The 20,535-nt window shown below is 42.5% G+C and overlaps 1 protein-coding gene across 1 annotated transcript in view; it reads right to left on the reverse strand.

Moving 5' to 3' along the window:
* Positions 1–2,909: 2,909 nt before the first annotated feature.
* Positions 2,910–20,535, reverse strand: part of LOC149457290 (metabotropic glycine receptor-like) — a 286,252-nt gene continuing 268,626 nt past the window's right edge. Inside the window, exon 11 of the mRNA XM_089683948.1 lies at positions 2,910–10,858. Coding sequence (XP_089540074.1) covers positions 8,540–10,858 — 2,319 coding nt within the window. The 3' untranslated portion in view covers positions 2,910–8,539. The remainder of the gene's footprint in view (positions 10,859–20,535) is intronic.

Here is a 20,535-nt window from a genome sequence, read left to right on the forward strand (position 1 = left end):
TATTCTTAGCCCCCAAGTGCATAACCTTACATTTATCAACATTAAACCTCATTTGCCACATAGTTGCCCAATTAAACAGTGCATTGAGGTCGGCTTGTAAATTGAAGACATCCTGTAAGGACGTTATTCCACTGCACTGCTTGGTTTCATCTGAAAAGACTGAAATGGTATTTTTAATCCCAGAACATACTGTATATTGTTTATAAATATATTAAAAAGTACTTGAGCTTGTCTGAATATGTTTTGTCTTCATAACCTATATGGAGATTTTCATGCTATACCCCCATTCTTTCTAATGTACTTGCTTGAGCTACATTTGTCTACTATTTGTACCTTTGTACCTTACTTTGAAAAAAGTTAATAAAAATCAATTGAAAAGAAAATATTATACAATCTCTCTTTGTTATTAAAGTGATTCTAAACACAAGAACAAAATGTAATTTATTGCAGCTAACCAGTCCTTAGATGATTTTTTTAACTTTATTTTTACCTGGTAACAGGGATCACTCACTATAGAGGAGCAATGTTAACCCCCCACCTTTCCCCTGGACAGGAAGTGTGTAGCACACTTTCCCCTCTCCTCACAGGACACAGTAGGGCAATGCATTTCTGACAGGATCAACAGGTATTTTTTGCACCCATTAAACAGATATAACAAATCAATAGTACACTATATTTCCAAAAGTATTGGAACACCCCTCCAGATCTTTGAATTCAGGTGTTCCAATCACCTCCATGGCCACGGGTGTATAAAATAAAGCACCTAGGCATGCAGACTGCTCCTACAAACATTTGTGAAAGACTGGGTCGCTCTCAGGAGTTCAGTAAATTCAAGCGTGGTACCATAATAAGTTGCCACCTGTGCAATCCATCCGTGAAATTTCCTTGTTCCACGCTCATCTGTTAGTGGTATTATAATAAAGTGGAAGCAACTGGGAACAACAGCAACTCAGCCACAAAGTGGTAGGCCATGCACAATGACAGAGTGTGGTCAGCGCATACTAAAGAGCCCAGTGCTCAGAAGTCACCAACTGTCTGCAGAATCAATAGCTAAAGACCTCCAAACATCATGTGGTCTTCTGATTAGCACAACAGTTCATAGAGAGCTTCGTGGAAGCGTCAGATGCAGTGGTGTAAAGCACGCCGCCACTGTGCTGTAGAGACGTGTTCTCTGGAGTGACGAATCACGCTTCTCTGTCTGGCAATCTGATGGACGTGTCTGGGTTTGGTGGTTGCCAGGAGAACGGTACTTGCCTGACTGCATTGTGCCAAGTGTAAAGTTAGGTGGAGGGGGGATTATGGCGTGGGGTTCTTCTTCAGGGCTTGGGCTTGGCCCCTTAGTTCCGGTGAAGAGAACTCTTAGGGCGTCAGCATACCAAGACATATTGGACAATTTCATGCTCCCAACTTTGTGGGAAAAGTTTGGGGATGGCTCCTTCCTGTTCCAACATGACTTCGCATCAGTGCACAAAACAAGGTCCATAAAGACATGGATGAGTTAGTTTGGGGTGGAGGAACTTGACTGGCCTGCACAGAGTTCTGACCTCAACCCGATAGAACACATTTAGAATGAATTAGAGCGGTGACTGCGAGCCAGGCCTTCTCGTCCGACATCAGTGTCTGACCTCGCAAATGCACTTCTGGAAGAATGGTTAAACATTTCCATAGACAGACTCCTAAACCTTGTGGACAGCCTTCCCAGAAAAGTTGAAGCTGTTATAGCTGCAAAGGGTGAGCCAACTCAATATTGAACCCTACTGACTAAGACTGAGATGCCATTAAAGTTCATGTGCGTGGAAAGGCAGACATCACAATACTTTTGGCAATGTAGTGTATATTTAACAGATTAGAAGGGAGCAAATAGAAGTCAGTTGTTAGGGTCTACACACACTTCGATGGTTGAAACACCTGTAATAATTGTGCTACCTAAAAAGCTGCTCTATATTGCCTGATCAAGGCAGCATTTATCTAAGTATTGGTCATGTGCTCTTAAATAAAGAGGCTTAAAGGATTACAATTTAAACTTTTAAGCAAAAACGTAGAAACATACTTTACATATTTGCTTAATTACTGTTTTATTTGAATTGCAATGCTCTCATTTCTGCAAGATGACAAATGGAAGGTTTTCCTTTTTACAGTTATGCCTATAAGGTGGCTCCTTGTCTTCTAGGTTCTCCTTGGAACCACCCTTATATGTTCACTCAAAGACCCTCATCTGTAAATGGCAGCATTACTCCACCCACCAACTTTTAGATTGACAGATGGTCAACCTGTAAATCGCTATTGCATGTGTGATGTAACAGTGTGCACTTCCAGACAGGAAGCTCAGGGAAGAGACTAAGCAGTCTGTGATACAGAGATGGTGATCTGAAGAAAGAAAGACAGAATTAAAGTTTCAGAGCACAACTATGAAAAAAAATGTTGAAAGTCCTCTATTGACATTGATCTAAGGCAGTGGTCTCCAAACTGTAGCCTTTTGCTTTCATTTATTTGGCCCTTGGGGTACTATTCCACTAACTAACACCAATGATGGGGAACTATACCCCCTACTGACATCCTCAACGGGGCACTATATCTCCCATTGATACCAATGGTGGGATACCAATGCCAGGACATTTTCTACTCCCACTGGACTGGATCTAGCCTCTCTAAAGCCTGAATGACCGTAAACTGACCCTTTTCTTAGAACGTTTGGAGACCTCTGAGCCAAGGGAAAATATTTCATAAACGTTGAGGGTTTAATACTGTAAAGCAGAGCTGGCCAATCTACAGCTCTGCCTGAACCCTGATCATACACTTTGCCAGCACATTTCCAGCTTTGTTAAAAGTGCACTGTTGGTAGTAGTAATAGATTTTTTTATCTTTTGTTTTGAGTCATATAATGCTGTTTAAAAAAAAAAATATCCAGGTAAAACTTATTCATTACTTTATTATTCATTGATTTATAACACTGATTTTATTTGGACAAAAAATATTTTCAAAATATACAATGTGTCATTCATACTGAAAAATTTGGATACCCCTGGTCTAAAGTGTTAAATCAAATATCTCAGGATAAAAATATGAAGCCCATCATAATTGACTAGTTCTGTACTCCAAACGCCACAAATTGTGTTTTTTTTTTCATATAGCAGATCTGGAACAACCATGTGTCCTAACAAATATGTAAATGCAGGGCCAGTTTTCAGGCTAAGCCACACAGGCCATGGCATTGGCAAAGGTCACTTTGAAATTTGGCCATCCATTGATACACTGATATTGAGGATGGTCGCCACCGTTAATACATTTTTGCTACACCCTAATGGCAGAGCTTTCTTGGCTCCTGTTCCTAGCTTCAAAGCCAAACAAGGAACTGCAGCCATCTGATCACAGTTTTTGCGCTTCAGCCATTTTATAGGCATTGAGCTGCAGCAGTTCACAGAACTACATACTGTAGTACCAAAAAAGAAAACATTTATTATATTGTAGCTTACCATTTCTTAGATGTGATGATTGTATTAGATTTCTTTTTAGGCTTTATTTATTTTCACCTGGTGATCTGACCAGTAAGTTTGCTGTTTTTTGAAAGAACAAGCACTCTTCCAGATGTAGCATTTACAGGGATGAGACAAACCATTTACCACTAACAAGGGTGCCTTCAATGGTCAGCTTTTATTTTTTAAATATAAAACCTTTATCCCAAAAAGAAAAAAAACACTGTTGGCTGTAACTGCTTATAAAGTGTTATCTGGAGTTTGGCTTCAATTTGTTAATATATCTAAATCTGATAGTACATCTAACATCACCTTTCCCGCCCAACTAACAATGCTGCCACCCAACCGTGTCCCTGTGCTCCTTCATTCAGACTCTAATACGGGAGGTGTGTTACTGGCAAGATCACTTGGTGAAAATAGAGGGAAAAAGCCTAAAAAAGAAAACTAATGCAGCCACCACATCTAATGATTAACAAGCTTCAATATGTTACATTTTTGGTTTGGGTTTAATACTGCTATATATTTTGACCTGCATCAACTTTACCTGAACACTCCATGGAATGCAGTGCAGCTAGTGAGCTCCTTATCATTAATACATTACTTGTAGAAATATCTTTAAAACAGAAATATGGGTTTAAGGGAAAAAAAACTCACCTACGTGGATGCAGCATCGATCCGATGCTGCAGCTGTCCCCCAACGATTCTAAGACTGTGAGTCCCTGACTCTTTGCTCTGCCCCTCCAGCCCTCACTGGAGTGCTGAGCTGTGTAGGGGGCAGGAGTGGCTGGCTCAGGCGAGGCCGATCCAGCTGCCGGTTCAGGCATCTGGGTGGATCCCAACCATATGGTCGGATCATTTTAGAGCCTGGACCAGCTCTGTGACGTGAGCTGACAATGGGCTTTAGCCCGCTGTCAGCTGAAAACAGGTCACAGGAGTGCAGAACAAACTGCACTCCTGTGACCCATAGGAGAAGTACAGCGAAAAGAGCTTAAAGGATAAGTTCAACTTTTGGAGAAAAATAATAAATGCACATTTTTTTGCAGGTAAAAAAATGTGCATTTATTACTTTTGTCCATAAGAGCCTGGAAAGCATTGCACCAGCGATCAGTAGATCGCTGATGCCACGCAGGCCTCCTGCAGACCTGTCAGAATATCTGCTATCCGTACGGGATGTATGGCGAAGCAGATATTCTGAGAGGACGCTTGAATGAACTACCACGGTGCTCCACAGCACTGTGATAGTTAATTGAAAACTACAAGCCCACAGCCGCTAAGGCTGTCAGTACTTGCAGTTCATTAATTCATGGAAGTCCGTGAATAAATGATGCGATCATGTAGGCGGAGCCCTGCACGGCCGTGCTGTTTTCAAATCTGACAGATAGTACGGGGAGACTTCTCCCCGTACTAACTGTTAGGGGGGGGGGGGGGGGCAGCTGCGGTTATGGGAATATGTTACATGTTCCAACCTAAAAACAGGTGGAACATGTAACATATTCCCAAAGATGAACTTATCCTTTGAAATCTTAAATTTTAAAAACAAATTTTAAATTTACACCTCCGAATTCCACTCTAGTCTCCAGCAAAGTCTCTAGTTTGCCTCAGTACAATACTGATTGAGTTTGCAGACAAGTGTCTGACTGTGTTGGTAGGGTACAGATGCTGTGTACACATGTTTCTGGTTGTGCCAGTTGCACACTGAATGTGTCTCTGGAATCCATCTTAGTTTGTGTCAGTACTGATTGATTGTGTCTCTGGACATGTTTTAGGTCATGTCAGTGTGATACATCTGGTGTCTGCAGACCTGTTTTTGGTTGTGTCAGTACAGGACTGATTGTGTCTCTGGATATGTTTTAGGCCATGTCAGTGTGATACATCTAGTGTCTGCAGACCTGTTTCTGGTTGTGTCAGTACATAACTGATTGTATCTCTGGACATGTGTTAGGTCATGTCAGTGTGATACATCTGGTGTCTGCAGACCTGTTTCTGGTTGTGTCAATACTGGACTGATTGTGTCTCTGGACGTGTTTTAGGTCATGTCAGTGTGATACATCTGGTGTCTGCAGACCTGTTTCTGGTTGTGTCAGTACAGGACTGATTGTGTTTCTGGACATGTGTTAGGTCATGTCATTGTGATACATCTGGTGTCTGCAAACCTGTTTCTGGTTGTGTCAGTACAGGACTGATTGTGTCTCTGAACATGTTGTAAGTTGTGTCTATATGGTACTTTTTGTGTCTGAAATAATTTTTAAACCTAAGTATTAGGTTTTGGAGAAAAAATGTTTTTCATTTTTGTAGTCAGGTGTACATGACATATTGAATATAAATATTCTGTAGTGTTTTATGCAGCTTTCACTTGGAGCTCTAGACTCCTTTTCACATGGTTAGTTTAAAAAAATGATATAAAGGCATCCCTTTATAACCATTAATTACCTGGCCCACTGCTGTGCCACTGAACTCCACCACTTGGAAGATCCAAGCTTGCTGAAGCCCAAAAGCTATATTCAAATGGTTGCATTTCCTATTCTTGACTTGAGTGGAGAAAGCTCTGCAAGTGGGTTAAAGCAGGTATGTATTTTGGCGTTATCAAAAGTAGTGGCCGTCTTCTAATAATGCTCAAATTCACATGTCAATGGATGGCAAGATTTCAAAGTGACCTGGGCAGAATTTTCAGCAATTGACATGTCCAATAGTGTCAGATGCTGGTATGCCCGCTGCACTCTGTGGTCTCCTCTATTGGCCCCTGTGCCACTAGTGAAGTAGGAGCAAGAGGAAGAAACCACAGAACGCAATAGGGGACTAGCACCCAATGCACATGGAGGTGTGACTTTGCAAATGGACTGCTCCCTCCATCACAGTCCATGACCATACCCAGTGTTTCTGGCAAAGCATGTGACCTCCTACTATGTGACAGTGCTCAGGTCAGCAGCCAATCGCTAGGCCCAAGCACTATTACATGACAGAAGGAATAACGTCACTGCTTCCTCTAGCGTCCAACACCTGACAGCATCGGGGATTTTAGTGCCAGCTGCAACAGAAGTGACAGGAGAACAATGGCAAGGTGAATATTCAGTGGGTTAGAGCAGCCTGTTTATAAAGCTTCCCATGAATGAGCAAGGGGACAATGTCTCTTAAAGGAAATAACATTGTGGAATCATTTGTTTAATTTTCTGAAGTGCTAAACAAAAATAGATGCAGTTCTTGAATATTTCTATTTTCCCATTATAATAACTGTTAATTAGATGAGATATTTAGGGTTACTATATGCACTTATCTTTCAATTGCAAGGTAAATTTGGATTTCTAAAACGTACAGTAAACAAATTTTAAAAAAATAAACCACTGAAATTGTGCTTGATTCCAACCACAGCAACAGTAATCTGTGTAGAGAATGCTTTAGAAATCTTATTTACTGCTCATGTAATTGGCACTCTATGTTTCCCAGTCTGCACAGAGCTAGAGTAAAAATTTCAGTGAACCTTTCATCCTTGCTGATAAACTGGGAATACCCCTACAGGAATTCTTTTAACAATGGGCCTGACCATACGTTAAAAGCAGGCAAACCCTTCACTTCAGGAAAAGTGACTGAAACCAGCTTTCTCAGTATCTGCAGAACAGAGGCAGGTAAGAAAATGCAGTTAAACGTGAATTCCCTTGAAATGTATAGAACTGGCTTGGTTATTTTTTTCTAAGCAAAAGTAGATTTTTAATTTAAGGGTTTGAGTGAAGTATATGTGTGTGCATATACTTGCTTGCCCTATTGCAATACGGTCCCTTAGCTAGATTTATCAAATATGTGACATTGGATGTATTTTCTGATTCTGATGATTTTTTATATTAAAGTGTTACCTAGGGTAATCAGTAAAAATTTCATTCATATTTCCAGTGCTTTATTGGAGTATGAGAAAAGAACCTGTTTGCCTTCTAGACATTAAGAATGATTCTACTTTCAAACACTTAGGGGTACATTTTCATTCATCACTGCTGTAACTCTTTTAAAAAAAATAAAAGAGCTCTACACATTTGTAAAGCACAGCACCATGTTCTAAAATTGTGCATTGTACTTTGCTGGCTTTGAAGATCTAAAGCCAACAGAGTGCAATAAAAAGAACAAGGGAGTCTGGTCACATGACTGGTTCTCCTCCAATCACAGAGTCCTCTCTGCTGTGTTATGAGGAAAACACTCCATTCCACAAGCTCAATACCATGACCTGCATTTTCTGAATGGGCACCAAAAAAAGAGGTCACAGTGTTAAATATTGTGGAGTATAACAGAGAGGAGATAGTGATATCCACTCTTTAATACACATTAAATAGGCCATCCCGTATACAGATTATGCAATCTCTTTTAGATTTACTAAAACCTATGTAATACAAGGATAATTATAGAAAAAAATTCATTACATTTGTATCAAATCAGACAGGCCCTTGAACTACATAGTTGATGCAAGATCCAAAGTAGATTGTTTGATCAAATTGTATAATGTATGGTAATCTTTAGAGTCAAAAATTCGGTCATGTTTGCACCATGAACTCATTCTCTGTTGCAGAGAAACAACAGTTAGTGCACTTGATATTTTAGGTTGTGCTGCAGCTTTCTGCAACAGCCACAATACAAGTACAGGGGATGGTGGTAGTTTGGTATTTGGAAGGAATGAGACTTTGAAACATATCACGTATGCTGGGGAGTCTACCTCCATAAAGTAGCAATGCAATGGTGCTCACGTGAATTACATTTCCTAAGACACTTCCTTCATATGTGTGTAAAGCAATAGTCCTGTGTATTGAATGTTACATAATTCATTCAAACACAATATGTAAAAACCATGGGGACAGCAAAGAAAGGAAGTACTTATTTATCAGATTTGGAAACAAAGGATCTGATTTACCATTGACTTTTTTTTTACCACAGAAGAGTGCAGTCAACATGAAGAGAATTTAAAGTAAGCTTTAGAACCCTGTGACGATATATCTTCTTCGTTACCAGTCATTACCTTTCACCCTTTTGGTCTCTTCTACTCAATGTTATTGAAGCTCTTGTTGAAAGACTTAAACTTTGCCAGTTTTGGCCTAGGTATCTTTAATATCTAAAGGTTCTGTCTGCACTTCCCATGGACACAGCTCTGCCAACTTGTTTGAGTTTTCAAACCCCGAGGCCTCTATGTTGTGTCTGTTTGTATTCTGTGTTGGTTTAGTGCTACTTTCCTTTTGGTCCACACACCGCTTGGTTTTCTCAACAAGAGAATGGTGACAACGCCTATTATCATGCTTTATGGTAGTTTCTGAGGTGTACAGACCACCCTCACTCTTGCTTATGATTTTAGTTAGTGGTCGAGTATCTTCACTTGTCCAACTGCACAGGGAATCCTGCTTACTTTGTGATTTGTACAACTGGCACCCAGATGGGTTTGCTGGGTTGGATACAGGTTGGATTGCTGGCTCCAATGTTGTGGTCTCTTCTGCTCTCTTATTAGGCTCCCAGCTGTGACTCTGAGACTGACTCATGGTGGCTGGAGTTCCTTCAGAGTCCAAACTCTCCCAAGGACAGATCTCACCTCTTCGAGATTCCAAATCCAAGCTGTCAGAGGTTTTGGACTGAATATGGCATGTGTCAAATGTCTTGCTCTGTGACTGGCTAAGAGTGCCAGGGGAGCCCCCAGACTCCTCGCTCTCCCATGGGCAAACTGCATCTCTCTGTCTGCCTAGTGCTTCAAGTTTCATAGTTAAATTACGTCTACTCAGGCCTCCCATTTCCATTTCTTCTACTTCACCTGTTTCCCATGGACAAATCTCTTTTCTTTTATCCCCACTTCCCCATACATTATCATTTTCATTCTTTTTTCCATCTGCTGGAGGGCTTTGAAAGGATAGACAACTCCCTGACTGACTTAGGGGACCACCTGGGCCTTCGCTGTCTGTGCTTTCCCATGGACATATTTCACTTCTTCTGCTCTCCATACTGTTTGACTTGAAAGGAACATTTTTCATACCCTCCATGCTCTCCCAAGGGCACACTGCCTCTCTCAGATCACTCATTTTCTCTAATCTGACTGGGGAAGTATGCTTGGAGGTTTTAGAAGTAGACTGTTTCTCTTCACTTTCTTTTTTATTAAATGTATGCTGTTCTAACTGAGCTGTACAAATTGGTCCTGTATTATCTGTTAAATTCAGCGCAGTAGGCTTTTCTTTCTTGTCCTCAATCAATTCAGCTTCTACCTCCCAAGGACAAATCTTTTCAAGCAGCTGTTTTTTGGCATCCTCTGTTTCCTCCACAGTAGATTTTTTTTCCTTGGTCTCTTTTCCTCCAGTTGTTCCTTTAAACGCTCGGACTGCTAGAACCAAGCTTTTCAGTGTACTTTTATATGGTGGCCTTGTGAACTCTATGGACTCTGGTTTCTTTATTGTTGTACCTGTCATGTCCAAACCCGTCCCTCTTGACACTAAGTTCTCTGTGTTTTTTATAGCTTCATGACTACCAGTGAGAGGTGGAGAACCCCAGTTTTCTTTCCTTGGTTGCTCAGATCTCTGATGTACTTCATTTTGACTTATGGGCTCATCACTACTGCCCATACTGTGGTGCTTTACTCCTATTTCCCCTTTCTTTCCACTTGAACCATGTTGCTTTCCTGATGTGTGAGAACTGTCTAAACTACTACATTTTGCAGGTGCATAACTAACATGTTTTTGAGATCGGTTTTCTGATGGTAATGGGAGCTCTTGCACCTCCCAAGGACATACTACTGCTTTGTCAAAGCTTCCCCCTAATAATAGGTTACGACTCCCCTCCCTTGACCTCTCTGTGGGAGTGTCTATTAGTGGGCCCTTTCCTCTTGAGCTTCCTATCATGCTGTGTGACTTCTGCAGAGTTCCAGCAGGTACAGCTAATGGTTTTTTATCTGCTAATAGGTTATGGGCACTAAGAGATTTACAGACCAGGGTGGCCTGATGAAGAGAATCTCCACAAGAGCGTAGAGACACATTCCTGGCAAGATTTCGTCTCATTAGAGAGTCACGCAGAGATGCATCTCGGGATGAGCTCTCCAGACGTGGGGATGTAGCTCCAGTATCCTTTGATTCTTGCATGTGGTCATAAGTGCTATGTGACTTGCGTAAAGATAGAACTCTCTGTCTTAAAGACTCCTCACGTAGTTTTATGCTTCCACTGTCTTGTTGCCTCCGCCTTTGCCCACTAGCTGAACCAGGAGATCCCTCATGCTCTTCACGTCCACATTGCTTTGAAACTGAATCTGGGATCTCTGTGATTCTCCTAATAATAGAGCGTCCAAGTCCCCGGCGTGAACTTCGCTTCTTTTGCAGATGAGGATTGTTCAAGGTCATCTTCTTAGTTTTGTGGACTTCCAACTGTGCGTATAGCTTCTTCAGCTCATCCTATAGACAGAAACACAAACGTTTAAGAAATATAAATATATACTGTGTGTTTAGATATACGTATATATACAGTGGCAGAGAGTACAAAATTGCACATTGGTACAGTGGTGGTGAGTGCATTTGGCGAGGATAGCAAGCACACAGGCAGGTGGTGGTGCAGTGACAACTGAAGTAGGGGCATGTGAGAGAAGTGAGGAGAAAAGGTGGAGAGGGAGTTGGTCAGGGGCTGTGAGACTGAGTTTGTGTGCAGGTGTTGTGCGGTGGATGGAAGATAGGGGTTAGCTGTGGTGGTGAGAGCAAAGAGGGGTTGGCATGAAGGCGCAGAGGTAAGAATGCAAGCATGGTGATGAAAAGAGGGGTGAAGACATAATGTTGGTGCAGCGGTAGTGAGGTGCGACGACCAGTGGTGACTTTGATAGGAGCAGTGAACTGCAACTCCTGAGGTAACAGTGCCTGTATAAGTTGCAGGAGAAGGCTGGTTATGCAGTGTGAGTTGGTAGGGCCAAAAATTAGAAGGCCAGGTCCCTTTGAAACACACTCACCTTATTCAGGGACTGCTCTAGATGTGCTGGTATGGCTGTTGTGGGTGGCGCTGATCTACATTTTTAATGTGAATGCTACTGCGCATATCTATACAATGTTATTACCTTCCTGCCAAGGTATTGGAGACAGTTAGCCTAAAGACTCTACACTACCCAAAAAATTCTACAGACTGGACCTGCAATTTAGAGACTGTATTGCAGATCTCCTTTAACCTTCAGTTATGTTTGCAGATACCAGTAATAAGCTCCCAGCACAGGAAGTCTCCTGTCGCTATTAACTTTTGTGTGGCTCCTACATGATCTACAAAAGAGAGCCACAAATATGGTTTTATCAATAGGAGACTACCTGTGCTGAGAACTGATTGTTGGTATGTATGCAGATTACTGGATGTTAGAGGAGACCTACAAGCACTGTCACTAAGTCCTGGGTCTGGGTCCGAGTTGCAACGCATGCTCAATAGTAACCAATAAATGTCTATGGTGTGTGATATGGTGGATGTTTAGCTCAATAGATACAATTTTTGAAAAGCAAGTTCATGTCACACAAGCATTATAATTAAAGGCCTGGTAGCCCACTTTTATTAAAAGGGTGAAAACAAAACAAAGGTTTATCCATGGTTCCCATGCTAGGGTTTCAACTTCAGTCAGCAAACACAAATGAAACATACCAAGCCACCCGGCTCCCTGGTCAACAGTAGCTCTGCTTGTTTTGGTTCCCAAGACCACTTGCTATTCAGGTGCTCTCTCAGCCTAGGTGGCAGTACCTTGCTGTTCAGGCCCACATGGCCTCTTGACATGGTCTTCCTAATATCTCCAGCTTGCACCCACCAGAGACTTCTGGATTCTCTCTCAGCCCCCCCCCCCTTCTGACTCACTGACCTCCTAAGATTCGTCAGTCTCCCAGACTCTCAGAGTTATCCAGACATTCCAGTCCTTGGGCACAGAATCCCCCTCACATGGGCTGCAGTCTCTAACAGAAATTCCCAGCACTCCTGACAGGCTTCTGTTTTCTAAAAGTTCCAACTCCCACATCTTTTCTGCTCTCACCAGCTTATCATTATAAGAGCTGTATACACATGGACACACATCCTGCTATTTGTCCACAACACCCAGACACTGGGTTGGAGACTATTTGGAATCTCCAAATTACAAAGCCTCATTCAGAACTACCAAGATCCAGAGAAAGCTACAAAAGCAGTTTTCTGCACTCAAAATCTATGCTTTGTAGTCCTGCAGTCAGCAGACATGCAAACCCTGTGTCTTTTCCCTGGCCATAGTGACAAAGCATTGCAGTGTCACAGGTGTCAGAAGATAAATTAGTCTCTTGGCCACCTAGAAATCTATGGGTGTGTGTTTTGGGACATTCAACACATATTGCTCTGCTGAAAGTCCCATATTGAATTTACAAAGCCATCATTGGGAAAAGTCTTGAACCTGACCTCTCTGCTCAGATGCAAGACTTTGACCAGTGATGGTTTTGACCTAAGCTGCAGCCCACCCACTATAGCAGGCTGCTTGCCCAGCAGCCCTTTGTCAGTGAGTTGGGAGTTTAAGGAGAGTGAGGGACACATTATTGAGGTGCTGTTTGGTCTGCCAAAGCACCACAGGTTACAGTGCACCCAAGCACCACAATTTACAGTGTATTCAAGCACCACAGTTTACAGTGCACCCAACACTACTTTCACTCATTTAGCTCTTCCATTAGTTACATAATTAGTCTGGCTGAAAAAAAGACAAAAGTCCATGCAGTTCAACCATAAAAAAAAAAATCCTAAACCCACAGTTGATCCAGAGGAAGGCAAAAAACCCAGCAAAAGCATGAACCAAGGTGCTCCTGCAGGGGAAAAAATTCCTTTCTGTTCCCCCAAGAGGCAATCGGATATTCCCTGGATCAACTTTACCTATACATAGTAACCAGTTATATTCTGTGTATCCAAGAAAGAATCCAGGCCTTTTTTAAAGCAATCCACTGAGCTGGCCAGAACCAACTCTTGAGGGAGTCTATTCCACATTTTCACAGCTCTTACTGTGAAGAAACATTTCCGTGTTTGGAGATTAATTTTCTTTTGCTCCAGATGTAAAGAGTGCCCCCTTGTCCTCTGTGATGACCTCAGGGTGAATAACTCTACAACGAGTTCACTATATGAACCACTGATGTATTTATACATGTTGATTATATCCCACCCTTATCTCCGCTTCTCAAGAGAGAATAAATTCAGTTTCTCTAATCTTTCCTCATAGCTGAGCTCCTCCATGCCTCTGATGCCCTTCTCTGTACTTTCTCCAGTTCCCCAATGTTCTTTTTGTGAATTGGTGCCCAAAATTGAACTGCATATTCCCGATGAGGTTTTACTAATGATTTTTACAGGGGTAAAATGATATCTCTCTCTCTGGACTCTTTACCTCTTTTAATACAAGAGAGGATTTTGCTTGCTTTAGAAACTGCAGCTCGGCATTGCATGCCATTATTAAGCTTGTGATCTACCAGAACTCCCAGATCCTTCACCACCATTAATTCCCCCAGTTAGCTTTAAATAAAAGTAAGAAATAAGCCCCACATTATAAGCATCATATCGGGCAGGCCCACAAAGACAGGCAGAAGTCTCTGCAACGATGAGGGGATAAGCAATCTCTGTGTTTGCAGGTCAAATCAGTGATCAAGGTACATCAATTGCAGGCAGAGCATATTTGCTTTTTTGGGGGGAACTGTGCTTGCTATACAGCCAGAGATTGCAGAAGAGGTGGTGGTGTGGCTAACCAAGTCTTTATTGTCCTCCTCTGTCACCCAGATGCAGACTAGTTGACAGTCTACCACAGTTGCCAAAGCAGCCCTTTCAGCCTCCTCATCCACAGTTACACCTCCAACTGTCACATAGGAATCTTGGTACCAATTGCTAATGATATTCCCACAGCCGCAGCACACTGCTAAGTTGGTCTCAGCATAAGGGAGGAGAGACAACGATGAAGTATTTGACTGTATCTGAGTGCCCTGTAGAGCAGATGAGGAAACTGTGATAGAGTCACAACCCCAATTAGGCAGGATGTCATCCAGGGGCAGCTCGCAGTGGCAGCAGCTCTGTTCCATTGGAAGGCACAGAGTAGGAACAAGTGTAGGAACACATACCATTTGGGAAGGTAGGAAGAATGCTGAGCAGTGAGAATTCATGCATCAGTAGGTAAGGCTAGGTTAAGACTATTGCGGGTGGTTGTGGTATCCCATCTGTTCCTGAACCTGCAACCACCCACAGCCAAAGCGCACTGGTCTTTAAAAATGAACAGGGCTGCCAATCATTCTTAATGGCACCCCCACACATCTAAAAATGTAGTGTGATTGCAGGTGTAGGAACACCAGGAAATCGCATTGTTTAAAAGCAACATGCAATTTTCCTTCCACTTCAAAAATGAGGCAGGAAACTTTTTCATGCATTAAATGCAAATGAATGGGCTGCAGTGCCCATGCAAACATGGCTAGCAGAGCCTCATAAGTGTGAAGCAGGCCTTACAACTGTGTTCCTTCTTGAGCACACATTGTGTGGCATGGTGATCATGGCACTCGAGACAGAGCAGTAAATTGGAAATGGAGGACTTTCTTGCATCTCAGGGGCCTCTTTATCAAGACACCATCCCTGTGAAGTCACAGCAGGCATAGGAGGAGCAGTATGTTTGCCGTTGCAGCATTAACACTGAAGATAACATGGGGCAGTCTTCCAAGGGTGGATTTTTTTGCCTCCCAAACTCTGGGAGTAGTCTGTGGCAGGGGACGTAGCTCAGGACAATGTTTTCCTCCACCATCTACGAGGACTCATGTTCTTCCACCTCCAGTAATTAGTGATGCATGGGCTTCTTCAAGCTCGAGAGCCTGTGAAAGGACCCAAGGATTTGTGGCATTAAAGTAAGAGAGCATTACTGGTTGGCAAACCTCCTGGATTCACATTCCAAGGGGAATGGTGTTACTCATTTCCAGAGGCCAACAAGATAATGCCTTATGGTCAAGGTGTTTGTGGGACTTTTGTTGGTGAAACTGGAGCAGTGATGGGAGTAACTGCTTGAGTGATGCCTTTAAGAAATGTTTCAGTTCTTAGTGCCCATGGCTGTCCACTGCCAGCACCTGTTGGCAGTGGCTGCATCACCAATTTTCTGGGGCAAGTGCATTTGTAGAGAAATGGATGACCCCTTCAACTACTGGGTCACCAGGACAGACTGCTGGTCACAGCTTGTCCAGTATAGAACTGAGCTGCTGGGTTTCCCTGCCACCAGCATGCTCTGAACATGCATTCAGTGCTGCGAGGGGACTTTGACAGACAAAAGAGTGCAGACATTGTTGACTGTTTGACATTTGTGATTTGCTCTTTGCATTGCCAGTTTTAATGTGGCACCACAATTTTTTAGCAGATGTTTCACAGTTGTGAATGCCATGAATTTAGTTTAAAAGAGTCCATCTTGTACTCTGCAGGATTTTATCTGTGGGGTTAAGGTGTTTGGGCACCACTAACACCCAACATTTTTGGAACAGCTGTGTGATAGTTGCAGATATGATAAATGATTGTTAAAGCAGGGTCCATCCTATGTCCTCTGCTAATTTATCAGTAAGGTTACAGTGGTACAGTAAATACCACTAACACCTAAAACTCATTTTGTGTAGCTGTAAATCAGGAGCATAAAATTTTAATTTTTTTGGCCATGGTTGATCTCTCTTCTGTAAGAATATTTTTGTTGATGTACAATGCTCTGGCTCTATTTTGGGCTAATTTTACATTGGTCATTCATTTTTTTGGTTGAATTGCAGTGAATCATAATTGAAAATGGACAACATGTAATCTTTCCTCATGCTGCTCCTCAGTTGTGAAATTCTTCAAAACATTTTTCTCCTTTGTCTCAAGAAGAATAAAATGTAATATTTGGATTTACAGATGGGTCCTGTCCGGTCTCTCAAATAGCCTCTAAAGACTCCTATTTACATTCTCTGCATACAATAATTTCTAGATTGTGTCAGAAAAATACAGTTTGATTGATTATTGAAATATACCCTGCATAAAAAAGAAATATTAATGAGTATTAAATCTGTGAAACAATAATATAGTGTCCCAAAAAAAATCAGGTTTTATTTGATGGCACAAACTCTCTGCCTTAAAATTTGTCTAATGTCAAAAAGATTAGATTATGTTGTAAAATTGTGTACAATGTATCGGTGTGCACCTAAATGCAGTTTCCTTTACAATTTCAGGCTGAAATATGCTGACCCTCTGTCTTCAAATTGGCCTCCCCACAATAAAGATGAAATCTGTCTGAAAGCTGTACAATTTTGTTGGAATGCAATGGTTTTGTATAACTACATCATTGTCGGTATTCAGTAGAGATATATTCTTCAACCAGTAGAAGGCAGTGTTTATAAGTTTTTGGCTGCATCTATGGTAAACTTTATGTCTTTTTTCTAAACAGGTCTGCAAACTTTCTAAACAAAGGGCCAGTTTACTGTCCTTCAGACTTTAAGGGGACCAGACTGTGCCCAGTGGGAGTAACCCATGCCACTTCTTTGGTAATAGACCAAGAAAAAATAGAAATAATCCCCTGGGACTTTGAATGGCAAAAACCACAGTGAGTATACAAAAGTATAAAACAGTAATGTTTATTACAAAAAATTAATGCAATAAAATGAATCAAAAGATTCGATAAAGTGAATTACAATACAGTGGTTCATAGTTCACATACAGAGCATACACAATGTGCATAAGATCTGACAGTCTGTAATACATCGACTGACAAATGGGCTGGCATCCCAAAATAACTTATATAGTGATGCTGTCCATACATATGCAACGCGTTCCGGAACTCATATTTCCTTCAGCTTTCTTGGGGTGAGTTTTTTTTATATATAGGCTCACATATGTGTCTCTTATTACCTTTACCTGGTTTGGACTTATTAGGTTATTGATTATACTATTATATTACATATTTTAATTGAGCCCCTATATTAATATTCCATGTGCTTGAGCCATATATTACCCTTTTGTGCTAAATAACAAACATGCAATCTTTTTCATGTATGGCTTCTATTATACTTGATAGATCCCCTTATTGGCTGCTGTAATGTGGTCCTTGCTGGTGGATAGTTAATCGGGGCGTCCCTGCCTGCCCCCTCCTTGACGTGTCACTTGGAGAGCATCCTTATTCAATTCTTTATGAATATTTGTTATCTATTAACCGATGTGGTGCAGCTTGTAAGTGTTTGAGTAATCCGCTTTCTCTCACATATTTTTAAATTAATATCATGTATTATGCTGTTCACACTTATTTGATACGTTGTTATGTTCTAGACTGGCACATTTAGTCCCTGTAGAAGGAAACATGAGTTCCGAAATGCGTGGACAACTTCACAGTATAAGTTCTTTTGGGCTGCCAGCCCATTTGTCAGTTGAAGTATTACAGTCAGGTCTTTTGCACATTGTGTATGCTCTGTATGTGAACTATGAACCATTATATTGTAATTCACTTTATCAAATCTTTTGATTCGTTTTATCGCATTCATTTTTCATAATAAACATTACAAGTCCCAGGGGATTCTTTCTATTTTTTCTTGGTCTTTACACATTGAGATGTTGGCAAAAACATGGTGGGACATTTTACCATATTGTTCATTTTTGAATATTTGGTAATATCGGGAGCAATAGTCCCCATCTTTGGTATTAGCAGGAGAAATAGTGCCCCATCATTGGTGTCACTGAGAGGAATAGTGCCCCATTGCTTTCAGTGGGAGTAATAGTGCCCCGTCATTGTGCCAGTGGAAGAAATAGTGACCATTACTGGTGTCAGTGGAAATAATAGTGCTGCATTGTTGGTGTCAGCGGAAGGAATAAAGCCTCAAGGTCCGGACAAAGTGAAGCATAGGGCCTCATCTGGACCCTGGGCCAACGTTTGGAGACCACTGCTCTATAATAAAGTTCCTTTCCTGTTTGACAAGAAGCAGCAGATAAGCACATATGGACTGTGCACTGTCTGTTCTATAGGGCTATATACAGAATCCCTAACAGGTTATGGGCCCAGACACCCAGTCATAGCCTGCTTCAGCAAAAGAAGTGCAAGATACAGCAACAGAAAGAAGACTGCAACAGAATCACAGCTAAAACAAAGCTTTCATTTGTAAATTTGACAAACGAGAACTTCCAGTCTTGGAAATTCAAGATGAAAATGCTGCTAGTAAGAGAAGGTCCATGGAAATGTATGAATGAAGTCAGGCCGGAACACCCTTCAGATGAGTTGATAAAGATCAGAAAGCTCAGTGCACAATCTCTGAAGATAGAATATAATCAAATCACACATATATATGGAAGTATGAAACTTAAATAAATGTGGGAAAGAGCTAATCTCAACAATAAACTGTACTTGATTTGAAAGCCATACCAAACCAAGCTGAAGAAAGGCCAATATATACAGGATTACATAAGGCAAACACTGGAAATGGCTGAATGCGTGAGAGCAGGGCCGGAGCTAGACTATATTGCGCCCCAGGCAAGACCAGCTACTTGTACCCTCCCTCCCCCCAAATAAATAAAACTTACATTTTTTGAAATACAGTAAAACTAAACTGTTTAATACCGCTTTAACCTTTGAAGTGCCATATGTCAGTGGTCTGGGGTCGATAAGGAGAGCCCCTGATGGGATGCTCCCTGTCTGTGTGTCCTGTGCTGACTGCAGATAGAGGACAATGCGCACTTTCCCAGACACCTCCAAAAGGGCGGGGGGGGGGAACAGTGAAGCGCAGCAAGAATGATGGTTATCTCTGCACCAGGATGATGATGATGACAGCCCCCCACTCAATCACTTACATTCTGCTGTTGGCTCTCCCTCGCTTTGGCCAGCCTGCTGTCCTTGGTGCTGATGGTTGCAGTAGCTGGGCGATGCACTCATTGCTGGGCAGGGACGAGCTTTTCTGATGGGACAGCTGGTGTCCTCTGGCTGTCTCCGAGTCAAGTCCTTGCTGTCTGTCTCCATCCTGGGTGTCCAGGCTCTGGATGTAGGGTAGGAGGTAATCCCAGAGAGTGAAGCCTGGTGACGGCGTACTGGGGATGCTGCCTGGGCTACTACAGGGGACGCTGGAGAGTGAGGAGTCAGCCCCTGAGCAGCAGAGGTTGGACTGGGGGGAGGAGAAGGCCTAGGCTGGGCCACTCCACCTGGCTCTTTCCTCCATTGCGGAGGGGGTGAAGGGCAGGGTGTCCCTGCACTGTGGCACTGCGGCTTCCCACCTTTCCTGGATCAGCCCAGCTGGAGATGAGAGGAAGGTGTTATGTAGTTCTACTTTAAGCCAGTTAGTTCCCCAATGACTGAGTGAAACCCTGCTCCCATACCCCAGAAGTCCCCATCATTTTATTTCCATATGTCTATGAACACTTGGCTACTGATCCTGCCCCCTGCACCCTCAGGACCACAAGCAAATTAACTGCTGATCAGATATTAATTTTAAAGAGTTGGATCCAACCTTCAAGGACTTCCATGACCCACCAGCACAGCAGGGACCCCCCCTCCCCTTGTAGCCCCCCAGAACTGCAAAGTGCGAGCAGGAAGAACTTATGTAAGACTCATCCTATAGCATTACCAGCCTGTGCACAGCAAATAAAAATATTCAGTTCTTGAAAAGGGATCTAGTGACCCCGTAAGGTGAATCAGAGGTAGGAACACCCCCATCAGAGGAAGGGACACCACTGGGTGCAGGTGGCATGCACTCTCCCCCCTTCGCCCACCCTGTTCCTCCTGGAAGTGCTCCTGTCCCTGGTCACAGCTGGGTGCTGTTGCTTAATATATGACCTATATGAGCCAAGGAATAGATCAGCAGGTTGCTTAGCATGAGCAGACCCCAGCAGGGCAGTCAGCAGGCATCCAGGGTGTCTCACCAGGGTCCCAGCTCTCTATAGATCCCAGCACAGGCAGTGCACACCAACAGCTCACTTCGCATCACTCTGCTTTGTGTGTGCAGGAAGTGGGGCTGGGGAGCGTGGCCACCTGTGCTTAGTCAATCCACTCCAGGGAACTCAGCTGGCTGACAGTTCCTCGCCTTTCCCTGCTGTCACTCAGGAAAAGGAGGCGGTGACAATAGCTGGGTGTGATTGGTACAGGTTGAACACGTGTGAGTACAGGGTACAG

This window comes from Staurois parvus, unplaced genomic scaffold, assembly GCF_062004578.1.
Source record: "Staurois parvus isolate SC_StPar_1 unplaced genomic scaffold, SC_StPar_1.0 ptg000328l, whole genome shotgun sequence".
In the NCBI taxonomy this organism is placed as follows: Eukaryota; Metazoa; Chordata; class Amphibia; order Anura; family Ranidae; genus Staurois; species Staurois parvus.